The 25,980-nt window shown below is 47.1% G+C and overlaps 1 protein-coding gene across 3 annotated transcripts in view; it reads left to right on the top strand.

The window, feature by feature from the left end:
* The first annotated feature begins 892 nt into the window (after window positions 1-892).
* NEDD4L (NEDD4 like E3 ubiquitin protein ligase) overlaps window positions 893-25,980 on the top strand; it is a 180,065-nt gene continuing 154,977 nt past the window's right edge. Inside the window, exon 1 of one of the 3 annotated variants that reach the window (XM_080371781.1) lies at window positions 893-1,813. In XM_080371781.1, coding sequence (XP_080227907.1) covers window positions 1,766-1,813 — 48 coding nt within the window. In that variant the 5' untranslated portion in view covers window positions 893-1,765. The remainder of the gene's footprint in view (window positions 1,814-25,980) is intronic. The other 2 variants (XM_080371771.1, XM_080371772.1) reach the window with 2 other exon arrangements.

Here is a 25,980-nt window from a genome sequence, read left to right as displayed (position 1 = left end):
TGTCCTGAAAAGTCCCCTTGGTGTGCATGACTTTGGTGGAGCGATCCCCCATGCACCCAGCACTGCCGAATAAAGATAACCTCCGCTCACTCAAATATTGTTGACTGATTCTTTAAATCACCAGGAAGAGCTTTCGTAAAGGCTGGAAAAAAAAACTTTATGCCTTACGGACTGCTTCTGGAACCTCTCCAGGAAAGGGATCTCCACTTTCCCTTTCCGCTGAGCTCTGAGGAGAAGGCGGCAGGTGTAAGGTTTGTTTGACCGGAGGTTGGGATGCCTGTGAAGCAGTTAGCTGAAAGGTCCTGTCATGATGTTTTTTTTGTTAGTGACCAGTTTACCCTTTGCTGTAAAAAGAAAGGAAGGGGGAAGTAGTTCCTGGGACACTGTGATTGTTTTCTGTTTGTGACAAGCTGGTTTCGGGGCCTGCTGTGCCCTGGTATTTGCCACATTCCTCCTGTGGGACATCCCCAGGGCTTTGCTGAGGAGAAGACACAGGTACAGGAGATGCGCCGAGCTGCTCCTGTGCTGTGACACACACTCCTGTAAGGGGCTGCCAGCTTCCGTCAGTGTCACAGAGCCCACCTGTGCGCCAGGCCCACTGGAGCAGCCAGGGCTGTGCGGACCCCTCTCCCAGCTGTCAAGGATGGCCTTGTTTTGGGGTGCAGTGACAGACATTTTTCCTGTGTCATTGGCTCCACGTGGCTTATTAATGCATTGTGTACTTACTTAAATGTAGTAGAAATCAACTGTTGGGCTGCAAAAGCGTAAGTGGGTCTGGGAACAGCTTTCATGTGAACTACAGCTCATTAGGCTCTGCTTAGGTACAATCCTGCTGCCAAAAGATAACACAATAAATGCTAGTTGGGGGGGGGGGGGCCGGGGCGGGGCACTGGGTTCAGTAGCAGAAACGGGATCAGGGAGTCATTCAGAGCCGAGGTGTGACTTGGGTTTGCCCAGAAGTAACCTCGCTCCAAATGCCCAGAATATCTTGTTTCCTTAAACCCCAGGATACCGAGTGACCAAAAGCGACGGTGCGTAATGGCCGGTGCTGAGGGGGGCCGCGGGCAGCCCCCGCTCCCCTCCGACCGGCCCCAGGGGCCGCCCCGAGCCGTGTCCCCCGCCGGGCGGCGCCAGGAGCTACGCCAACGCCCCTTTCCATTGCCCCCTGCCCCTCTCCAGGGAGCTGCGCGCCGCCGGCTGCGGGCATGGGCATGGAGCGGGGCCCCGGCCCCCGTTGCCGGTACCCCACACAGCGCGACGCCCCCCGGGCTGAGGAACGGCCCCTCCGCCGGGCCGGGCCGGGCCCCGGGCCCCGCTCCCGCCGCGGCCGCTCCCGCCCGCCGGGGGGCGCCTGCTGCCGCCGCGCGGAGGGCGGGGCGGGGGAGCGGGGCCCGCCGCGCTTTGTGCCGCTCCGTGCCCTTCCTCCTCCTCCCCCGTCCCTGCGCGGCGGCCGGCGAGGGCAGGGCGGCAGCAGATCGACCTGGCCCAGCGGCCCTTCCCGCCCCCGGCTGCCGCCCCCGCCGTTGGGCCCGCCCGGCCGCTCTTCCTGCCCCGCTGAGCCGCCGCCGGGGCTTCCCGCTGCTGGGAGGCCGCGTTCCTGCGGCCGCCGCTAAGCCTCGGCCGGCGGCAGCGGCAGCGCGGGCGGGTCCCAGCACCGCCCCCGAGCGGCGGCCCCGGGCAGCGCCGCCCCCGGCCCCTTCCCGCCGGCCGCCTTCCGCCGCCCGTGGGCGAGCAGCAGCGGCGGCGGCCCCCGCGCAGCGGCTCCATGGCGACCGCGGCGGTGGAGCCGGTGTATGGGCTCTCCGAGGACGAGGTGGGTCGGGGCGGGTGGGCTCGGCCACGGCCGGCGGCGTGCGCCCGTGTGCGCCCGCCCGTGCCGGGGTGACGGGCGCCCCTCGGCCCGCCACCCCATCGCCATTAGCCGGGGCGGGCAGCCCCCGTCGGCCGGGCGAAGGTCGAGGGTCGGTCCGGGAGGGCGCCCGGCGGGCCCGCCCCGCCCCGGCGGCGGCCACGGGCGGCCGGGGAGACGTGGCGGCGGGTCGGGGGTGGCGTCCCGGCCCGGTGAGCGCCGGCAGCCGCCCGCGGCCCCGGCAGGTGCTGCCGCCGCCCGTGAGGGGCCGGGGGCGGCCGGAGCTCCCCCGCGGCCTGGCTGCCCGGGGCGCCGGGCTGCGGGGGGCTCCCGGCGGGTGGCCTCCGCCGCTGGAGCCTCGCCCGGGTTGTGCCGCCACCGGCGGCACCGCTCGCCCCAGCCGGGGGCGGCGGCGAACAAAGGGCCGGGGGGGCGGTGCCCGCGGCCGGGCCAGGGCGCGGGGCCGGGCGCCGGTGCCGCGCAGAGCCCAGTGAGCTCGGTCAGCGAGGTGGGGCCGCTGGTACCTTATCACCGGCGCTTGCTGGACCCGTGTCCTCTGCGGGACCACGTACAGCGCTGGCGGGTCCAGTACGCGTAAGCGGAACAGCCTGCTTCGTCCGACGCGAACGGGAATAATTGTCGTTTGTACTCGTTTTCTTCCGTGGCCCCGGCGAGGTGCTCCTTCCCCTCGGTGGGCGCTGTAACAAAGAGCCGGCAGAGGGACCGGCTGCCGTGCTGTGATTTCAGTGCATCTGGCACGTTTCTTGCCCGGGTTGTGTTTTTGCAGTACTGAATAATAACAACAATATTATGCCTGGGTTTGTGGGACTGAAGACAAGGGGCTGCCTGTCAGTTGTCTTGTGTTGTAGAAGAAGCTGGCATAAAGAATCTTGTGACTGTAGATGCTGCCAGACAATTTTATTACCTGATGTGTTTGAATGGCACCAAACCTAGATGACTGTACCGTTTAATCCTAATGGGAAAGGAGGTTCTTTGGCTGCAGTGGCTGTTTTTATAAAGGGGGGGTGGCTGGTTCTGCTTTCGCTGATGTATAAAGCTATGGGAGCAGCCTGATTTCAAATGCTCAGTGTGTGTGTGAAGGCAGGGGAGAAAAGCGTCTTGCAAGAGCCTTGGGCCTTTAAGATAGCGAGTACACCACCGGCAGAGAACCTCCTTCCTGGGTTGTTTTCCTAATGGCAGTGGCCTGGGCTGCAGAAGCCCCTGAGCAGCTCGCTCCCATGCGCAGGAATGCTTCTTTCTTGCCCGACCACCCAACCCTTCAGGTAGTGTGGACCTGTCGGTGGTGGCCCTGCCTGCTGCCAGTGTGCTGCAGGGCCCATGTGGCCTGAGGGAGCAGCTGGGCTAGTGGGGTTGCTATCCCAGCACCAGCACCCCAAGACTCTCCATTGGCTGCGGTTAATGTGCTTTCATGGATTTGATTGAGTTGGTGTGATCCACGAGGAGAAGGGAAACCTGCGAGCCATCCTTTTGTGTCCCCCATAGGTGGCCAAGAACATGATACTGGAGACTGGCTGTGGCTTTTTTTTGTTGTGTGTGTACTCGCTGTTATCTTTTGTCCCTGCCTCCTTCCTCGACATATGCTCATACTTGCATAGAATGTTAAAGAGAAGCAAATATGCAGAGAAATCTGCTGGACGGGGAAGTGTAGCTGCTGGCCATGCTGCTCAGTGAGTGTGCCACTCTCTACCTTGGCTCCAAGGTGGAAGTGCTGTCAGGAGAGCAAGGGCAGCTGCTGCTGCGGTGCACACAGCCCCAGCTGGTGCCAGGGACCTGGCCTGCTTGGTGGTGGGCACGGCGATTCGGGTTGAAGAGGTGCCTGCCGCTCATCTCCTGAGGTAAAACCAGGCTGTCTGAAAAACAACCACTGGGAGAAGCAAGGGGTTGGTCTCTCTGTGATGACCCACAATGGTCCCCATGGCACGGATGCAGTGATGGCTACTGCCACCCTACCCGTAAGGAACAATAAACCAGTTCTTTGTGTTCTGTATTGCTGTAGGTCGTGACGGTGCACAGCGCTTTGCGGAACAGAGCAGTGATCACCTAAAAATACAACAGGAGACTGCAAAGGGGTGGAAGGAAGAGGAAAGGGGAACAGGGTGAGAAGGGGCACGGCAAAGAATGCAGGCAGTATACACAGCCCAGTGGGCTGTAGTTTCAGTATGCCAGCAGCCTAAATTGCATCTGTGGTAAATGTATGGGCAAAGGAAGGCACTGAAGGAGGAGAATCTCCCTTGGGAAGGCAGCTGTGACTATGCTTCATTGAAGGTAACTCTAAAGAGCTGTTAAGAAAGGCAGGTACATTTACAGTTCTGTTGTGCGCTGGCTTTCGTGAATGGTACCTTCCATCAGCATCAGCTTGGACTTGAGCTGTCTTTCTGTTTTGAAAAAAAATCTCTTGCTAGTCTTGAGAAGCCAAATCATGTATGCGGACACATTTAGGCTATTAATTTTTCTTTGTTCCTACCTAGGTTTGAAATACAGTTTGCAGTTCAGTTGTATACTGTTTATGTAGGGTTTTAAGCAGGCCTTACGGCGGACTGCCGATCCTGCTATGTTTGCTGGCTGGAAAAAGTAGTTACTTAAGCTTAAGCTAGGCTTGCTTAATGGCTTCCCATAAAAGTAGCAGTATCTCTCACAAATAATTCAACATAGGCTTAACTTCTACTTGCACAGTAGATGTTTGTGTCAGTAGGCCTACTTCATGTCTTAAATTAAGCATATGCTTAAGTGTTTGCAGAGTTTGTGCCTACATTAATCTCTGGAAATAGCTGTAATTTTCAGTGGATACCTTCAATATGGGCATCTGTTCTTACTTTGTTCAGATACTCTGATAGGCGTTAAGACACTTGGTAGTTTAGGGAGTGACTTACTGAGTCACAGATGACAAGCCAGCCATTGCATTTAGCCACCGTCAGACTACATTTTTCTTCAGAAGTTGTTTTCGTTTATGAAAAATTTTAGATTAATCTATTGGTTAAAATTAGCTGTAAATCAAGTTTGCTTCCTACAAATTTCTCACTGTGAGGGCAACTGTAGCACTGGCACAGGCTGCCCAGGGAGGTGGTGGAGTCTCCATCCTTGGAGCCATTCGGAAGCCATCTGGACATGGTCCTGGGCATGAGCTGGAGCTCGGGGTGGGCCAGCCAGCTGACCTCCAGAGCTCCTGCAAACCTCAACCGTTCTGTGATTTTGTGAAATAATATTTACATAGGCTACTGGAAACTTAAGTGCTTTCATGCAATCTTTAAATACCAGTATATTTAAAAACTTACACCCTTTAGTAGCTTACCATGTTTTTGTTCCTGCATAGAGGACTCTTCTAACTGAAGCTGCATATCAGCTGTGCGTGCTTGGTTTGTGAGACTGCCTTTTGTGAAAAGCTCCTGCTGCTAACGGTGACAGATCTGCAGTGCTGGCTGGGGAGCGGAGGGGAAGGCAGCAAACCCAGAAGCACCAGCCCAAGTGGTGTAAGCGATGTCCCCCAGCTTCTAGCATGCATTTGTTTAGGGAGTTCCCAAACCACTGAATGTGTCAGGACTGACTGTTTTGGGGAATTATTGGATTAATCTCATAAATTCACTTTTTAGTCTTACCCACCCCCCACCCCCCCCGTAAGAAGGAAGGAAACAATACGTCTCTTAGAGAAGTACAGCTCACATTCATTTCAGTTTGAGTTTCTTGAGAGCTGTTGAATCAGTTGTGGCCCAAACAAAATGGAAGTTTCCACAAGTATTCCCTTCCCCTTTCTCAAGTGTGCTTGGGTGGAAGAAAAACTTGCAGCTTCTTGTATCTCTTTTGGCTGAATAAGTAACATGTCTTCAGAAAAAGATCCTTGAAGAAAGAGTCTCTTTTTATGTTTTAAAATACAGGCAAAAAAGAGGCTTGTGTGTGAAACTGCCTTCTCCAATTCCAGCATTCTTCTCTTTTCAATTTCTGTTCAGCTTCCATGACTTGCAATTGAATAAACCGAAATTGCAAGCTTCCTACTGAGATGGCGTTTTGTCATGCATTAGAAATTGTCACAAAGAGCTTATGTTCATGAAAGTATCTTGATGCATGAGATATAATTCCATATGCCTTAAAATAAATAGTTCTGGATATAGTCACTGTGGCTTAACCTCTTTTTCTTATCTTGGTACCATACTGGGCAAAGCACTGTGTGTGAGAAATGAATCCTGAAGGATTTCAAGACCTCAGGAGAATGAGACATGCTTTTGGTAAATAACAACAAAACCAGTTTTTGGGTATGATGGAAATGGCACCTGCAGGTGGGGTGAATTCCTGTGAAGCGTAGGCTTAGTTATACTTTATCTACTGTCAGGGTAAAGAATAAAGATAAGATTTGCCTCAGTGGCGTCCTGGTGAAGTAGAGCTTGGGCTGCGAGGTGATAAGGAGTGTGGCCGCAATGCAGCAGGCAAGCTGTCTCTTTTTGTGCAAACTGTTTCAAAGCAAAGCATGTGGGAAGTTGGCTTTTGTGTCTCATGTTTATGTGTTTCCGATGGATTTGTTGCTGTGGAATGGTCTCCATTGAGGATGCCTTGGACCCTGACCTTGGACATCATGTTATTGAGGTTTGTCTGTCTATGTTTTGGTGCCGTTCATGGGATGGGGCTGCTCAGAATCGGTATGTTACTGCACTGCTGGATGATTAACTTGATTTATTGTTGAGGAAAAAGGCTTCAATCTTTCCTCCCCCACTTGACTTGATGACAAAGCAATGACATAGTGGAGTTTGGCATTGGATTTCTTTACTTGGCATTTTAAGCAAACCATACATTTTTGAAATGAGCATTTTGGCGAGTTGTTGGGGGGAAGTGTCTGCATTCTAGATGGCTGTAATCACATTTAAGGTCATGTTTTCTGATATGCTGCCTCGAGAAGTGACTCATAAGCTGTGTCCCCTCATTGCGCTGGTTCCCAGGCTCGTAGACAGTCATGGTCCTGTGTCAGGCACTGCTGAATCCCAGCTGTAAGACGGGCAGAGCAGTGTGAGGGGTCCAGCCTGCCGTGTGCTCCAGCTCAGTCTGTGGCTCCTGTGAGGCAGGAGGCTTTTATGTAGGGAAACAACCCCTCGGGTTCCCGAGAAGGTGTGCCTTTTGTGAACAGCGCTGCGAAGGCAGGCTCTCTGAAAAGAGAGATCTGTTGTTTCTGCTCTGAATACTCCAGTTATATAAAAGCATAACTCTTTCAATGGAGTGTGAGCAGGGGCCTCCCTTGGTCGCAGTGGTGATGCAGTGTCTTAGTAATAAGCAATTCAGAATAGTAACTTTTTTATTGACTTTTTAAATGGAGAAAAAAAAATCTGAATTGGTTTTATAGATTCTGAGTGCGTTGGCTTCCCAGGGATAGCATGTAAAACTCTAAATGATGATAAAAAGTCCAGGTAAGGAAGCCTTTCAGAAATGAAAAGGCTTGCGTATCTACTTGTTGTGGCATCATAACAAAATTAATAGGCTATGGTTCTTAGTAGGTCAATAGATTTTTATAAAAGCTTGCATTTTGATTTCTATGCTTTTAATTGAGTTATCAGCATATTTTGGCCACTGTTACTGACATGAAGTAAATTCTAGTTTTAATGTAAAATTAATGTAAAGGCATTTAAGCTGGTTTGTATTAAAATGTGGGCCTGAGGGAGTGAAGAAATTTTAGTTTTATATGCTCCCCGGACAGCTGTGTCTCTCCTCACCCCTGCTCTCTTACAAAGTGAGCTGGTCATTGTGCAGTCGGGTGAGGGATGGTGGCGGGTCGTTTGGCCGCTGCTTTCCTTACTGCCCAAACACTGTCCTTGGGCCAGGACGATGAGCATCTCGTCGGGTTTTAGGATTTTCAAGATCCGTGTTGTGGGCTGGCCATCGGAGGGCACTGTGCAATGGTAAATGCGCACTCAAGGTTCTGTTTGTGCTCGGACACGGGCGTTCCTGGACAGCAAACACGGACTGAGTGCCCCGCGCTTGTCGAGCAGAACCTTCCTGCCACCAGAGCAGCCTTCTCGTCTCGGGGAGTTACGTTGAATGAATCTCTGATAGGGGGATTTGTGTTCTGCTTGAAAATGTAAGCAGGCATGATAGGTGAGCTTACCTTTGAGAAGGGGATAAGGTTAATACCCAAGGATGTTACGGGAAGAAAGAATAGGCCACTGTGGCTTCTAGGTTGGAGTCACATCCTCAGACAATGAGAGGTTCAAAGGGTTACAATATTTATCCTTTCTAAACCAAATACAGCTCATTATGCGAGATGGGCTATCTCCACAGGTGCTGTAGGATCCCAAGGCCACATCAGAGATTGTGGGACTTGGTCCTGTTATCTTTATTCATGTCATACTTGTGGGTAAGGCTGCCTGAAGCTGAAAGAAGGCATCTGCTGGGGGGGGGCAATGTGGAGCAGCTGTGTGCTTGTGTTGCAAGATCTGATGTAAATGCAGCCTGTTTGACAGCTAACTGATTTCAGCTGAATCAGGCTAAACTGAAAACCTCTTAGTCCCTGAGGATTATATGGGGCCAGGACCTCTTGCTTAATTAAACTCTGTGGCATATAAACTGGGACTTCTCTGAGCAAGCTGGAAACCTCTAGGCCTTTTAATAGCAGTGAGGGATGGATTGTCTAACAGTTTCAGTCGATAAGAAGTCATAGATGTAATATCGATGTGCCGAAGTAGCTTGATTTAGTTAGTTTTGTAAATTTTGGTGTTGGTGAACAGAGGAAATCTCTAACTTACATAAATTTCTTCATCTTTTGCTTTCACTGCCACTTCCTTTTAAATGTTTAATTGTATTGAATAAGAGAGTTTTACTGTAGCAGTAAAATAAATGCTACTAGGCAGCTCTGTCCCCTGTTAGAAGGAAATGGAGTGTAATCTTGTAAACACTGTTATTTTTGGTAAGCTGGGTAAGAATGCCGCGCAGGTTGGGTGACTTAGCCTTGTGCACGCACCGGGAGGAAAGGAATGTGGTCATACTGCTGCCCTGCTCTGCTTGACTGGGACTTGAGCTGGTGTCATTTCATTATGAAAACCTGCCAGGGGTTTTACATTCAACCGGGACTAGAACTGTAGCTTTGAGAAGCGCTTAACCTGCTGTCAGGCCAGCTTTTTCCAGCATGGGGTTTTTAAACCGATGAGTTCCTAATGCTGAAGTGCTGCCTTCCCCTGCTCCCTCTGTCTCTTCCTCTCCCCTCCCATAAAGAAGGAAGAAAACCAAAACTCTAGGAAAGGGATTTTTTTCTGCAAAGAAGCAGGAATTAGCTAGCAATTCATTTTAAAATAAGAGATATGGTCAAATAGCAGAGGCCCAGAAGCTGACTACAGTTAAAACAGTTTAAAAAAACCTCACAAACAAAACCTCAAACCCAAACAAACACCAAAACCCACCACCAAAACAACCCAGAGCTCCAACAAAACAAATCCAAAAACTTGTTTCTTGAGTATATTATGAAATGCCTGTCTGCCAGATGATGTGTTGACTGGGCAGCAAAGTCAAGGTGCGTATTTGTAATTGTTCTGGATTTCCTCCCTTCATTCTTTTAAACCCTAATGACTGCACACTGGCAGGGTGCAGATATTTGTCAGATATCTGATTTCTAGGAATTAAGAATCTTGCCTGTAATCAAGAATATCTGCAATTCTGAGAACACTTGGCAGGATATGGGGAATAATTCCATGAATGAGTTGTGCTTTGCAGTTATGCTACAGTACCTTATTTTTGTGCCTGACTGCATGCATTAGTGTTGTTCCATTGGCGCTGTGCCAACTCAAGGCAGGTTTTCTTTTTTTGATGCAATTTACCTGCTGGAGAAGAGCAGAATTCTTTGGAATGGTGCACAATCATGCCACCCTTTCTCCTTTGACAGATCCTAGTTTTGAATAATCCTGGCTTGAGGATGGAAGTACGTTCATATAATCTGTGCTTTTCTCTGTGTTTTTAATTTAAAGCAGTTCAAAGTCTTACTCTTTTTTTTTTTTTTTTTTAAGCGTGGCAGGATTTTGGAGAGATGGGAGTGATGAGTGACCTTTGGTAGAATGTGTCCTGGGGTGACTTCCTTGGTGACTGTCAGTCTGGTGACTGGTGTGGTGGGGATGAGACTGGATGTGAGGCCTCGAGGGTGCCGCTCTGTGAGGCTTGGTTGGTGTCCATGTGCACCTAAGGTGGTCACCGTCGCTCAGGCAGCACTCTGCTCTCCTGGTCCCCCACGCCTGCCAGGCGGCTTGTGGTTGTGTTCAAGGTCTTCGGAGGATGGAGCAGCATTTTATCTTCCAAGAATGAAGTGATGTGGAATATAAACTAACAGCAAGGAAGAAGTTTTTTGGACACATTGAAGGGAGGAGAGCCAAAGGAATTTTTGGGGGGTTGTGCTTTGCTTGCAGTCATCATCTTCTATTCATCCGGTTTCTCTCTCTTTGAAGGGAGAGAGAGTATATTGCATCTCCTTCACACTGTGGAGTAACTTACGTAAACTGTCATCAACTTTTGAAATAAGTCAGCAAAAGTATTTAACTTTTTAATCATTGAGAAATTACAATAGAGATGTTGCTTCACATTTTAAGTATTTTATCTTTTTCTGCTGAACACCAGCCAGGCTTCTTTTCTTCCTAGCTTTTGAGTGTGTCTGTATGAAATCTTGCTTTCTTCTGTTAAATGGAAGTGGAGGTATGTCACTCAAACATTTTTGTGTGTTTGAACAGACTTAATAATGACTATTTAAAAAAACCCCACACTTGAGGAGATGGTAAACTTCCCTTCCCTGGCTAGGAAAGCTGATTCAGGAGGACAGGGAGTGGCGAGGTGAGGAGCTGAGTGCCTGAGAAGGTGTGTGCATGGTGCTGGAGCTGCATCACTGCTGATGTTGTATATCCCCGGGCATAGTTTTGCATCGGTGCCTGTGGGTAACTGCTGCAGAGCTGTTAGAAAGTGGAAGAGAACTTTGTATCTCTTGGTCAGTGATACTTCTCCTCTGCCTGAGGCTGCTTGAGTGCTGTACAGTGCCATTTGTTGCAGTTTGCAGCACTCAAAGTGCGAAGTATCTAGAACTTTTGGGGTGGTTTTCCGATTGTTTATACATTTTTTTTTATTGGAATGCCAAAACTAAGTATTCTGTTAGTATTTTCAAGAAGTGTATCAGTACTATACATTGCACTGTACTAAATAGGAAACTATACTGTTTTTAGGAATACAGTTACTTACCTAAACTTGTGAAAACTTTATGAATCTCGTCAAGTTAATGAATAGTAGCATTTTCCCTATGGTTAGGAGACATTCACCAGTTGACAAAAAATGGTTGCTCTTAAGATGATATTTATTTTTTGTGTATCAAAGGAGCTAAATTAACGTCGTTGCTGCTAAAGTGGGGAGGGTAGATGGCTTTGCTTTTCCTTTACCCTTCCTTAGCTCCAGCTAGCTCCCTGCCATTTGTGCTGGCACTCTTCTGATATCAAGGTAAATTGATACAGGTTAGCAAAAACGCATTAAAAATAAATCACAGTTTAGGACAGGTTAGCTTTCTACTGTTCCAGTGAATTGCATTTGCCTGCTCTGCAGTCACACAGCCCTGCGTGTCTCGAATAAGCACTGAAAGCATGTGGTTTGGTGGGTGGGAGAAAGACCTTTATTTTCAGCCCTGCTATTTGTATTGTATCGGTTCCATCTGGCTGAGTCTTATCACTTAATATTTTATTCCTTGTTTCCAGTGTCCATCAAAAAAAGTTAACTCCTTGAGGTCAGGAGTTCAGTGCTAAAAGTTCACGTGCAAGTTCAGCCAGGACTGTAGGTGAGCAATGCCTGCTCCCACAGCCTTGGCTTGAGTAAGCACTTCTCGTTCCTGTTTGCTGTGCAAAGGAGCTTTGTGGTTTCATTTTCCCTTGCAGGGTAGGGTGGTCTTAATGATACTGTGGCACACCTGTGTCCTGACAGTGTCCTTAATGGTGACTCACCGGCACTAGCTGTATGAGCAGAGGTTGACTGGGTAGCACAGAGAGTAGGATGAGTCTTGTTTACTGTCTTCTCCATCGGTAGTACCTCCCTGCCTCTGAACCTCATGGCCCTCCCAACGGGAGGGCTTTCTTCTTCTATTTTGTCGTCTCCTTGGCTAGGTCTTGTGCTAGTTCTCACCCACAGTTCTGGTACTAATCCTCTTCTAGCAGTAATGTTTGGTAAGATACTGGTAGGAGACAAGTCCAAGAGTATTCTTATGAAAAACTAGATATCCCATGGGTATTAGCAGCCCGGGAGTATCACAGGCATTTTCTCTTCCCTCACAAGCTTCTTTCTGGTTGTGACCATAGCTAGCTGTTAAACCAACAGAAGCCTTTGCTGTGCTGTTTCATTGTTGCTTCACTGAAGTCTTGATCAGTAAGAGATACAACATACATTTTATGCAGCAATTTTTTTTCAACTCATCCAAGAAATACACTCTGTTAACTTCATGTGGTGCTACCTTTGGTAAGCCCAGAATATTTTACCTGCCATGGATCTCCTTGTGCATCTGTTCCTCAGTTTGTAGTACTGTTCCACACTGGGGCAGAGAGGTTGAGGGGTCGCTTTTGAAGACCCAACTGGATGGAGTCCCGAGCCAGCTGGTCTGAAGTCAGTGCTGACCCTGTGGAGCAGGAGCTTTGACTAGAGATGTCCCTTCCAATCCAAATTGTTTGATGACACTGAAGTACTGTAATGTGAATAGTTTCTCAGAGCATGATTTTTCCACTTTTCAGAGTTTATTGTGTTCTAGATTCATGTTGTGTGGCTTGGTTTGTCCTACTGATTTGGAGGCAGCTTTGGGCTGACAGACCAATTGGTTATTCTTTTGAGTGCTTTTCTGACAGTAATAGCTGTCAAAGCCGAGCTTTAAAAAGGCACCTCCTTTGCCTGGTGACCCTTTACCCAAAGAAGCAGTGGAGACTTTTGTTTGATTTCCTGGTCTTCCTCATCTGGCTGGTTGTGTTACTTGCACAAGCAAACCACTAGAGCACTAGCAGCGTGTTGGGACTCCTGGTAGTGCTGTGTGGATGCTTGCCGATGCCACAGAAACTTGAGGGCTGGGCAGAAACAAAAGTGGTCATAACCTGGCCACTAGTAAGCTGAGCTAAAGGTCTGAAAACCAGATGTAGATGTGGGGCCCAGCAGTGTTTCAAAATAGCCTTTGGTAGAAATAGTGGGCAGTTAACTTGAATGGCTTTTTTTAAGGTAACACTATATATGTATTTTTGTACGAAGTAGGTTATTCTGACGGTGCTGTCCTGTTGCCTCTTTTATCCAGAAGGTACTTTCTCGTTCAGTGGTCTAATTAGCGTGATAAAGAAGCTCTTGCATTTTTCTTCCTTGATTTGAGGATTTGGTTTCATTTGTACCTGGTTCAGTTTAAGGCCCAGCTGTACCCACAAGGGTGGTGGCTGTGCTTTTCTTGAACCCCATGAAGCTGAGGAGATGGTTGCTGTGAGGACCATCTGGCAGATCTTCTTGCTCTGCAGGTACTGGGCTTGCCAGCTCTGGCCAGGGCTGGGGGCTGAGGGTAGAGCTGCGCTTTGCAGAGACGTCCTGCAGCTGTACCAGTGGTCCCATGAAGTGCAGCTGTGCAGTCAGGTGTTTTATTCGTGTCTGACTAGTTGCTGTTGTAGCTTAAAATGTCAAACGTAAATCAGGTTAAGTAGTTACAAGCTGGGCATGGGTTACCTATGAGGCCCAAGGGTAAGGAAAAAGCCTGTCACTCACAGAAGGGCTTGCGTTGGAAGGGACCTTAAAGACCATCCAGTCCAACCCCCTGCTGCAGGCAGGGACACCTTCTAGTAGACCAAGTTGCTTCAAGCCTCATCCAACCTCTGCCAGTGCCTCACCACCCTCACTGTAAAGGATTTCTCCCTTGCATCTAGCCTAAATCTGCCTTTTCAGTTTAAGCCATTTCTCCTTGTCCTGTCACTATATGCCCTTGTAAAAAGCTCCTCTCCAGCTTTCTTTTTGGCCCCTTTATGTACCTGAAAGGCTGAAGGCAAAGCCATCTCTTCTCCAGGCTGAACAACCCCGACTCTCTCAGCCAGACTTCACAGGAGAGGAGCTTCAGCCTCTGATCATCCCTGTGGCCTTCTCTGGACCAGCTCCAACAGGTCCATACCCTTCCTGTGCTGAGGACCCCCGAGCTGGACGCGTGCTGCAGCGGGGGTCTCAACAGAGTGGAGCAGAGGGGGAGAATTGCCTCCCTCACCCTGCCGGCCACACTGCTGGTGATGCAGCCCAGGAAATGGTTGGTTTTCTGGGCTGCGAGTGGGCATTGCCAGTGTTGAACTTTTCATCCACCAGCACCCCCAAGTTCTCCTCAGCCTCAGTTACCATATGCCTGCATGCTCTTACTGCAGCATCCTGGGAGAGCCCCTTTTGGAAGCTGTCAAAGCCATGGGTCCTTCATAAGCGCTAATGAGCAGCCTCGAAGTCCTCAGAGTTCAGATGGTAAAGTTGGTAGCTAATGTGTTGTCAAGTCTTGTGGAGATGTTCTGATATTGCATGCTTACCTGTGTCACTTTTGTCCATAGAATATTGTCCAAAATTTGGGTTGGAACTGTGCATGTTTCATGTCATGACTTCAGTCACTGTGTTTTCATGGGTGATGTTGTGAAAGAAATGCCTCTGATACTTGCTTGAATTGATTTAGCAAGAATTTGCATTGTTTGCTCATCCTGCTGACACAATGAAATTTACCGTTAATCCATTGTGCTACTGACATGGAGTCTGATTTTAAGTCCAGTCAGTTCAGTTCTGAACTACTCATAACTGCGTTTGTTTTTCTTCATTTCACTCCAGTGAGACAATGAGGTGTAATTTGGCGCAGGTAACTGTAACCTGTGCAAGTGTGCTCTGTGCTGCGCAGCGACCAGCGAGCTGGCTCTGCTGCTATGGGCTGCCTGCCCTCGCTTGTCTGTGCCAAGCAGGGGTGGAGGTTTTGTTTCAAATTCCTCACACTTGCACAAGAAGCAAAGCCGTTAACCTGCGCAGCAAAGCCGTGCGAGAGCGCGTTTGAAGGCGAGTGGTGAAATGACTGTTGCAGCCGGTAACTGGTGAGGGTTGTCACTAAGCACTGTGACCACCTTTGGTTTCTTTGCAGCTTAGGCTCTATACTTCAAATGCCAGGACTACAGCGTTTGGAAAATGAAATTAGGGTCCTCAAACCGGTGTAACTCTGCAAGCTGGAATACAGATGCCGATAGTGTTTGATAACACGAGAGTGTACTACAGAAGCACTGTGTGTCATTGGTAGCATTGCTGTGAAAACCTGAATTTTAGCAGCGGCTTGTTTCAGTGCGTTTAACACTCAGTATCCTGACGTTTATCGGAGAGGTGAGGCAGTGCTGCAGCTGATGTCCATCAGCCTGGAATCACATGCCAGGGCTGGTGGATGCTGGGGCTGCCACGCCGGTTCTGCTGGATGTCTGACCCGAAGTAGTTCCTATCAGGAGGTCAGATGGTCTTCAGATGTGTCCTGCAGCTGGCTTGGCTTTCCAAGGCACCTTCTGCTAGGTTACCTCTCTGGGCTGTTGGGGAGCTGGGGTGGGCTGGAGCTGCCATGGGGATGCTGTCCCCCGAGGGCTGGGACTCTTGCCCTGTCCCTGTGGGCAGCCCAGGGCTGCAATGGAGGCAGAGCTCGCCGGAGTGCTGTGGCAGCAGCGGGGCTGCCGCTGGTAAGAACAGGCCATGGGGGGAAGAGCCGACTGTGAGGAACACACATGTTTTTGCTGTGTTCCCTGCAAGCGTGGTATCTGAAAATCCAGGACCTCTGTGTGAAAAAAGTCACCTGCAGCTCTTACCTGGACTTCCTGACTTTTTCTTGCTCTGGCATTCACACAACTCATGTGTTTGCCTAGCAACAGCTTTTTTCATTTTGAAACACTTTCTGGGTTTTCTTTCCTGCTGGGTATCGTGATCTTGTTTCTGCTACCTGTGAGACCAGATGGTTACACTCTTCTGCTCCAGTCACTGGGGACTGCTGTTAAATCCACTTGTGAACAAAGGATTGAAGAATAAGCGTACCTGCTCTTTGCTGTTAAGGACTGGTGTGTGAAGATGGGTGCAGTTCTTGACCTTTGGATTTCATGTCTGATCTCTGATTGTAATCTGTGCTTTTTATGTCGTCTTAGATAAAGGTGGTATTCAGAAGGGGTTTAAGCCTTTCTCCACTGTTAAACTGGTTGTTAATATCGCGTAAGTCCTTAGTCTTATGTAGCTTAGATTGAAACAGACTTGTGGTTTTACTGACAGTAAAGAGATTTTTCTTTTTGAATAATCAAGAGTCTTCCAGTCAAAGGGACAGAGATGGTTGTTGGTAAATGGAAGCAGAGAATGACCCGCACTATGCAATCACCTTAGAGTAAGTGATTTTTCATGGAGAGGTTCCACTCCCCCATATTCCATAAATGCTTTCAATACCTGAAAGGTGCATTAAAGGCAGGAGGTGTATGAGAGCACAGGGCTTGGGATATGTTGATTTATTATTATCTTTTACCATTTCCTGACCTCACTTGAATGATCAACACTGTTTCCAGCACAAATCCAAACCATAGCCCATGCTAGCTACTATGAAGAAAATTAACTGCACCCCAGCCAAAATCAGCACAAGGTTTTATGGAAGACTGGATGAGGAAAGAATAGGATGGCCGTATTGCTATTTGAAAGCTGAAGTGTGAGGAGATACCACTTTACTGCTGAGGGATGCAGAAATATTTAGGTATTCCCATCAGAAGATACTAGTGAATTGAGTAGTAGGCTTTGCATGTCAGTGAAGCAGTCTGCTGGGTTGGCCAGCACTCTTGAAGAATATTAAATAAAAATTACCCTTTTGCATTCAAGCAGTGACTTGGGAAAGACTACTTGTGAGATTGTTCCATTTATTTCAGCTGACTTACAATTTCGTGGTAGTTCTGGCCATGCTGCTGCTCAGATGGAGTATGGTCTAGTTGGAAAATCACTGAGCTAAGAAGTTTCTTCCTCTGAGATGATAAAGATGAGACAAGACAAAGTTGTTGCAAAAGGTTGAAGGCTTAGTGATTATTCTCGCTCTCATTACTGCCTTACGTCTTTGGCAACCCACCTATTGTGCTGTGACTTTTTTCTGTTTTAGTCATCTTCCCATCCCTTGGCAGTTACTCCTTGCATGGGAGGAACTTGTACTTTTCCTCTAGCGCTGTTTTCTCCAGCCTGCTTGTTCTGTCATTCCCTGTGGCATCACTCTGTGTTCACCAGTTTGCCTACATATCGAAGTTTTGTGCCTTGTTGTTTTTTTTGAGGGTTTTTTTTTCCTTGCTATGAAGATGCTTAGGAATAGAGAATATACCTGCTTCATAGAGCTGTTACGTGGCAATCTGTTTCTGTAGGCCAGTGATTTTCAGATTTCCCCTGGTAGCAAAACTTCACTTGATGAAAAGGGCTATGATTTGTGCCACACAAGCTGCTATAATTTTGTTGCCCAGGGCTGGGACTGCTCCTGTTACCTCTGCAGCCTGTGCTGGAAAGCATGCCCAGATTCAGCACATATTAGGTAGTCCTGGGTGCCAGGTTGATGCCTTGATATAGGAATTCCTGCCGTGGACTTGCAGACCACCTCTGGACAAAATGGCTCTGCTGTAGTTGTGATCCCTTCTTTGCCCGGATGCAACACTGGATTGAGAGTTGCAGAATTTTGAGCAGGCTCCCCTGTTCACCAAACCTTGTTTATTTTGTATTTAGCAAACCTTTCAAGCTATTTTCTTCCCCTTCTGTGTACAGTAAGAATGTGTATACTACAGCTTCCTACCAGGGAGGCCAAATGCCAGGAAGGTATTGAGCGTGAATGGTGGTGGAGAGGCCGAATATCTTGAGGGCAATTGCAATCAGGCTTAATTCAATATGCACAGTTTGGGTCTTTCACAGAGTCCACTGCCTGAGTTTTTTTGGGTTTGGGTTTTTTTTTCTCCTTTTTTATTTTTTCTGGTTTTGGTGTGTTAAAGCTTCCTTTTCTTGCTTATAAATTGTTGATACCTGTACAGGTTAGCTTAGGGGTCTGAAAGTCTGTTTGTTCTCTTGGGAATAGTATATTGTGCTTAAGTCACTTCCAATTTAGAAGGCGGTTCTTCCCTGGTCCCTCTGTATTGCTGTAGCATTCATCTGGGGGACTCCTGCATGAATGAACACACAGGGTAAAATGGTGGGGTTTCTCCTGTTTCCAGTGCTCAAAGTTAATTTGTCTTTTAAAATGTTTCCTGCAAAACACAACTTCAGTTGTGTTTCTTCATGTGCTTTGTAGGGGTTTGGTGAAAAAGCCAGAAGTTTGACAAAATGTTCAGGTACTTTCCCTAACTGAACTTCTTTGGTGATTGCTTGCGGGTTGTACCTGTTGTTTTCTGGAGATCTTGCAGGCAGAGAGGATGTGTTTTTACGTGAGTGCTCACCGCTCCCTGTGGAACCTGGGAGGAGAGGATAGCCCCAAAGAGTTTGTAAACAGACTTTGACTTAGCCGTGCAGTTTGTGTATGCTGGGCTGGTTCTGCCCCCTCAGTCCTCTGTCTGAACCTGTGACAATGCTGCCGCTTTGGAGATGATGCTAGTTGTCTGGGTGGTGTTCCGCTGGGTGCAGGAAGGTACCTGGATTGTATAGCACTTCTGGGAAGCTTGATGCAAAAAGGTAAAAACCCAAGCTTCGTGCTGGCCAAAGAAATCTCAGCACAGCCACCCTCATTGTTATATTGTGGTTGGTGATTTAAAGCAGTCTGTCTGAAGTCTTAGGAAACAAAATAGCTTGCCCTGGTATTGTGCACTAGCACTGCCTGGGTTTTGGGGTTCCTTTGGGCAGTGACTTAGAGCTCCTTTTAGTTAGCTTTGGACAAGTGTGGCTGAGGGGAGAGGAGAGAGAGGGATGGTTTTGTTTTGCCTTGCAGCACTGCTGGTGCCTGTCAGCTTTACTTTTATTCCTTTGCTGATAGATTTGGCACTTTTCAGTGTCATGAGTTCCTTACCAGCAGTTCTGTTGTCTGGAGATGTTACCTGATCTTCTGGGCAGATATTGCTATATTCAACATAAGCAACTGCAAATATGAAATTATGTAGAGGCCAAATAACATCACATAAAATGTCAAAGGCTGTATATTGTTTTGAAACTCCCAACATATCCAAAAGCAGTAGCCTGTTGAATGATGCAGTTCTGTGTGCATTTGGATGTTGGTGTCTCTGCAGCAGCTCCTAGCTGTTCCCCTTCCACTTTGTGCAGCCACAGTAATTGTTTAGAAGCAGAATTGGACTTTCTGTAGGTAGTCTTGTTATTTCTGGAAGGGGACATTCATTTAAACCTGCCTGGAGGAAACAAAGTGTGTTCTTCAGGCTTCTGTTAATTTGTGTTACTCCAATTTCATTTCACCACTGTACTTCATTTGCTGTAATACTCATTTGTTGTCTTGGAAAAAAAAAATCCAATCCTTGAGTCTCAGTGTTCCTGACAGGTCTCTAAAACTGAAAGACTTAATGGTGTTAAAGCACATCCTTCGCAAACAGCTCTGTTAGATCCCCATGCTGCCTCATAAGCAGGCTTCTGCTCTTCCAGGGAGAGATGTTGTTTTATGCTGCAAGACAAGGCTCAAATGATGAGCTAAGATGTTAGTGGTTGTGAAAATAGCTCGTATTTGTAATCCCAGGCTGCTGAGTTAGATACAGCTAGGAAATTAATATGAAACTCTGAATCTTGAAAAGTTATACTAGTTGTTTAATTTTGGAACCACAGCCAGTTGTGGTGAAGAGATTATTGCTTCTACCTGCTTGTTACGGGCCCTGTGTCACATTGTGAACACGACAGAATATTGAGGTAGAAGCTGTTCAATTGCCTTGTAACTTGGCTAAGGAGTTCTGCATTTCTGTGCCCTCTGCTCCCTTCTTTTTCTGCGTCTTCCAAGAACAGGCATCTGTGTTTCTCTGGGACAAGGTCCTGCTCTGAGATGATGAATGACTGACCTTATTGCAGATCTTCTGCAATACATTGATTCTGAATGTGGCTTTTGTTCAGTGCATTGAGCTACATTCTGTATCCAGAATGCCTGGCAGAACACAAAGTCCATCCTTTGTTTTGGAAAATGAGTGTTGAATATTTTAATGAGTGTTTCTTAGTTTGTCAGTGTCAAGTACCATTTTGGGAACAAGTGACTGAGCTAACCTCTGAGCTTTGTCCGGCAACAATCCATTTATTTATAGGATTTCACAAATTCTTAAGTTCCCTATAAGCAATTAATGAAAATAAAAAACCACTCAAACAAAACCCACCCAAAACCAAACAACACTTCAAACCCTCCAAAGCAAAAACCCCACCACCAACTCTGAGCTTTCTACCATCAGTATGTGTGCAGAAATAGTTTATTAATGTAAACCAAAAAAGCTCTCAGTATTTTTTTACCTTTTCTTTATTTGAGTTTCTTTTACAACATGGAAAAAAAAAAGAACTTATTTCATCAAAGGGGGGAAAAAAAAAAGCCTTGGGTATTAACAGCATTTCCATGGTACAGATACAGCTACCAGTGCATTCTGGCTGCCTCCAAACTGAGTGCATTGCTCACTGCTCTGCACATTGAAAATAACAGGCAATGTAAATGCTGCAAGAAGATTAGAAGACTTTGACTACTGTATAAGTGTAAAGTACAGGCTGAGCTCTTTTCAGATGTCAGGTTTTCAGTGTCTCCGAAGGTCTGGGGTCTGTCTTTGGCCTCTGGGTCTGTATCTCCATGTTTCACACTGTCCGCTGGCTTGCCTCCCTGGCTGGGTAGACCGATGATCCGTGCACCTCCCCTGCATCTCGCTGCATTGCCAGGGGAACCGAGGTGCAAAGCAAGGAGGGTACCCTGCCAGCATTGCCTGGCTGCACAGGGGATGGAGCTGGGGCTGTATTGCTGTTCTCCTGGATCTGTTGGGTTCTTCTCTCTCCTGCGGACAGATAGATGCTGATCAGTGGTCGGACTTAGCTGAGGGGCCCTGCAGCGTGCAGCATTGTTGTGCAGCGGCTTCTGGCTCTCCAAGGCACCTTGCAGAGAGCAGAAACATCTATCCTGGTCTGCTTTGTCTGCATGCGTGCATTTAGTAGGAAGTAAGAGTTTGTGCTGCTACATGCAATCTGTTAGGACATCTCCTCGTCTCAGGTGCTGCGGGCTATGCCACAGACCCTCTGCTGGAGTTGCTGCCAGATTTGGTGGGCCAAGGGGACTGAGCCCCATGCCAGCTCTGGAAGGGATACCTGGAGACCGTGTGCTCTGGCCCTGGCTCTGAGCTGGGCAGCGTCAGAGCAGGTGGAATGGGGCTGTCAGCAGCACCCGCTGGGCCCCGTCCCAGTCCTTCGCCACCTGATGATGTGGAAGATGTGTCCTTTCACTTAAATGGGTTTCTCTGGTTCCAGCTTGCACTGGTTACTTCTTGGCCTTCTGCCGCAGGCCTTCGGGGGTGGCGGCTGGTCCCTGCAGAGGGCTCTGGGTGGGCAGCAGTTGCAGCCCCTCTGCCTTCTTTTCTCTAGGCTGAAGAAGCCCACCCACCTCCACCTTGCCTGCTGCTTTCACCCTCTCAGTACCCTCTGCCCACCAGGGTAGCTTTGACAGCAGTAAATATGTTTATTCCCCAATCCTAAAGCTGTAAGAAAAGCCCTGGCTTGCATCAGACACTCGGTGGGCTGTTAAGACAGGTGACATATGGTTTCTGCTATCCCAAAGTAACTGTAATGTAGCCTGCTTCTCTCTCTGGCAAGCGCTGATCCCTGCCACGTGTCATTGTGCCATGCAATGTGTTGCAGGACCTGGCTTGGAACAGCTGGGACTACTGGCTGCTGGCTGAGCAAGGACCCCAGACCCAGGCATGCCCTGCTCTCTACGAATGTCAAGTGTCTTCAGAGCGATCAAGACCCATGCAGTGCATTTCCAGAACACTGCTAGACAGATGTTCTGGTTGCTCTGACTCTTCTTCTGCCACAGCTGATGCTCTGGGTTTCATGCAATGTGTGTGAGTCCTGCTTGTGGTGCAGGTGGCATGTGGTTGCTGGGTGCCTTCCCGACCTCCTGTTTGCAACACAGACCTCTTCTGTGCAAGCTTCTCATTCTTGTTAACAGTTTTTGTAGGATTCTGTGTTTAGGAATGTTTTGTTTGACTGTGCTAATCATGGGCTTCTGCAGACTTTCTTCCTTCTCCACACTACAAAATGCATTATTTCCTTTCTATTTTGGTAAAATATGCAGTAATTAAAATAATTTTCTTTCAGGCAACACATGTATATTTATATATATGTCTGAAAATACAGGTGTTTTGCATTCACCTGGTTTAGTATGATGTTTTAATTTAACTCAGTAGATCTGGAGAATACCTGATATACTCCAGTCACAGAGCACCGAAGAAATTGGTGAAGGTCTCCAAAATGCATGAATCCAGCTCCCAGTCAAATTCTGGGATTACAGCCTAAATTTCAACCTTTTTACCTTTATGAAGGCTTGCTATGAACCAGGATTCAAACAAGGTCTTTTTGTAGTAAATTATTACACTGAGCACTGAAATTGTAGAATAAGGTTTAGTGCCAGCAATGTTTGCTAGTCTTTCTAAAATTGCTTTCAGATAGGCATTTTGTATTCGTTAGCACTGCATATTGCTTTTTAACATCCTTGGTTATTTTTCTGCCACAGCTCAAACCAAGATGAATAGGAGTACATCACATTATGCCTAACAATTTACCATATTGTTAATTGAGCAGTAATTTCTATGGCATTGTTTTCTTGGTATGTTTAAAGTTACAACTGCTGAATGCATTGGGATGAATTACAGTAGATATAAGTATCCATCAGTAATTCATGATGGGAAAGCATAATTATTGATGTTGCGATCACACTTTATCTCTGGTTTGAGCAGAAGAAAAAAATGAAACTTTGTAAAAAAAACTTGGATATTTCTTTATGTTTTGCTCTTTTCCAGATTTTCAGTTTTCAAGAGCTTTTTTCCTCTTCTTGATGTAAAGTGTGTGTGGAATCAGTCAGGCTTGAATATAGTGTCTGCAGTATTTTGCTTGTGCATCTCTACAAAGCCTTTTGAAAACAAGAACTTTAATTTATGCATTTCAGTGAACCAAGGTAAAGCTCACCCTGCCCTCTGCTAAAGCAGTGTTAGATCGTCAGAGCAACAGATCCTAAAGGGGCAGGTATCTGTTTGCATTCTGAAAATGTGCCTGATACTGCACCACTTCAGTTTCAGAAAATACTGTAAGGGGCTCTCCTTTTAGAGGTATTTAATGTTTTAAGAGCCTTACTGATATTTCTAGTCAGTTAGGGTAGTTTTCCTGCTATCAAAGTTTTTTCTGGCAAAAGCTATTTAAGGAATTCCTTGTCCTGTTCCCCACATGCCCTCCAGATCGTTCTCCTTCTCCAGGTGATACCACCAGTGCTGCAGCTGTGGAACAGGGCACTGCCATTGTCTGGGTGAGAAATGAGCCTCCCAGCACAGTTTGTTGTTGGATTATCTTTTTATTGAATCTCTATTCAGTCATTAAACAGTGCAGCTGTGATAAAGCTGGCTGTTTATGGTCTAAAATCATTAAATATCTAACAAGAGTATAGACTGTGGTTACATAAACATGCTTGTGTGATCAGTTGGCAACTAGTTGGGCTACTGGAATGAATACAGCCAAACCTCCCCCGTTTGATGTGGGATCTTTTGTGCATTTTGTATGCATAATCAGCCTTTCAAAATGGCAATAAGTTCAGTAGGTATTTGAGATTTACATGTCTTAAAAAAAAATAATTAAGCTGATGACCACCATACTTGTGAATGTAAATCTTCTATGCATAAAACTGTAAGATACCAGTTGTTTTAGTTATCTGCAGCCACTTCCTAGGCTTTTCACTGAGGGAGTGTGAACATTAACCTGTGGCATGATAATAATCAATACTGACTTTTTTTAATCTCGGTTGTCAGTGAGAGTTTAAAGAAGGTAACAGAATTTTTGTAAAACATGCTTTAAAAAAAAGATGTCTAGAATATCCTATATGCATAGGAAGCAGTTGCTTCTCTGAAACTTAAGTATCTTGAGGTTTGGTCTATCAGAATATGTATATAAGAAAATAGCATCTTGCATGGAATGGGAGTAGCTCTTCCTCAGAGAGTGGTAAGTGAGGGGGAAATCCTGATGACTTCCAGCAAACCGCCAGTGTGGTTTAACAGCCTGTCACGTGTGCAGTGTCGGGAAAGGTGTTATCTCAGACTTGTTTTCAAGGTATCATATGAAATGGTAGAAGCTTTCAAGTTGAATTTGAAAGCACGTGAAGTGGCAGAGATAAAACACATGTCGATAATGAGCATAACATGAGTCAAAAAGGTGTCATTTTCTTACGATGTTTATTTTTTTTCTGCTTAGCTGCTGAATAGTCCATTCTTAACTTCTAAAATTAACTGTTGACCATCGCATAGGCTCTTAAGGAAGATATTTGAATACGTTAATCTGAGCTGTAGTCCCACTTTTCGAGAAACATCTGGATCTCCAGCACTGGTTATTACTCACAGATGAGTTTCTGAGGAAATGTTCTCATGTTGTGGTGTAGAGGAAGGCATTTCATCCGTTTCTGCCAGGAAACGCACACTTCTCACCAGCCGATACCCACAGCACATCTGCCTGCCACTCAGTTCTGCTGTGTGCAAAGGTTCCTTGGGGCGAGTCTGTGTGTGATGCAAGTGCCCAAGCCTGGGTAGTGTCACACGTGCAGCTGAGGACAGGGCTCCTCTGTTAGTTCGGCAGTGCTAATAGCTGGTCAGGATGAGCAGCACCAAGCAGCTGGAGGTACCTGCTCCCCTCTGCCGTGTGTCTCACCCATCTTGTGTGTGCTTGGACACACTGCTGGCAAACTCAGATGCTGCTCTGTTTGGCAGTGCTAAGGGGGAAATGAGGACTGTGCCCCAGCGAGGTCTCTGGGCGCTGCAGAAATACAGCAGCTCTGCTTGGTGTGCTTCTAGTAATGTTTTGGTCTACTTCAGCAGGTGTGGGCTGGGTCTTGGGCTGTAGGTACCACTCCAGTTCTGGTCAAAGCTCTCCTGCTCCTGCAGTGTTTCAGATCATCAGTTAATTAAACTGACAGTGCTGTTGAATTTGGGGTGGGGTGTGTGTGCATCAGTTGTATTAGGATTGTGTGGCCTTCACAGAAATGTAGGTGAGTTCAAGTTTTATTCTGCTCATGAACATCTTCCTCCTTTCCTAGAAAATGAACAAATGCTCATCAGAAAGTGGATTTATTTCCTCTGTGAGGGAGGAGCATCTTCTAGAGATATTCTCATACTGCTGTTCCACCGTGAAAACCTAATTCTATAAGTAATAATTATATATAAGAAACAAACAAACAAACCCAGACAAATAAACATTAAGAAACCAAACCCCACAAACCAAACCCTACCTCTAAGCATCTAACAAAATTGTAAATGTTTCATAAGCACATCAATGATCTTCTTTTGACTGGTAAAACTACATTCCCACTTCTGAACTGTTTTTTTTTTTTTGTTACAGTCATGTTTGTATTGCAAACAAAGTGCATAAGTCTTAAGTCTGGTCAAATGCCAAAAAGAATTAAAATTTTGGTCATGGAAAGCAAGATAACACACACTTTGATATGGTAATTCCTTGGATTTTTGTATATATAATGATTTATTCTTGTATGCATAGGAAACTCCCGCCTCTTTACAGCTGATTATTGTTGTATACATACATGATTGCACGTGGGAGTCATTGCCTGTGTGTGTGCCAGCAGATTTGAGGCCATGCTGTTACACTGGGGCCCGTGGGCATGGAAGGGTCTGTGTGTGTGCTGTTGAAGTTGCTACGGTCCAAGGAGGCTGCCACGTGCAGACTCTGCTGGGCATGGTTCCCATCCCGTGCTGCCTCCTGAGCTGTGCTCAGACACCGTTTGGGAGCATGTGTAGTGCCAGGGCAGGTGGCAGAGCCCCACTGCCTGGGAGCATCTCCTGGTGCTGTGTGGTCTTGCAGGTACAGGCACGGCATTGTGTGTCTGGAGAGACATATATGCAGACACAGATACGTATAGGTGTACCTATATATATACATATTAGACATAAAGACTTACCACCCACTGTCAGACGGTTAGTGGATGAACGTGTGCCGAACCTGGA

Source organism: Falco punctatus (assembly GCF_963210335.1).
Source record: "Falco punctatus genome assembly, chromosome: Z".
Taxonomy (NCBI): Eukaryota; Metazoa; Chordata; class Aves; order Falconiformes; family Falconidae; genus Falco; species Falco punctatus.
The sequence above is the reverse complement of the archived record's forward strand: the minus strand, read 5'-3'. Positions and strand labels throughout refer to the sequence as shown.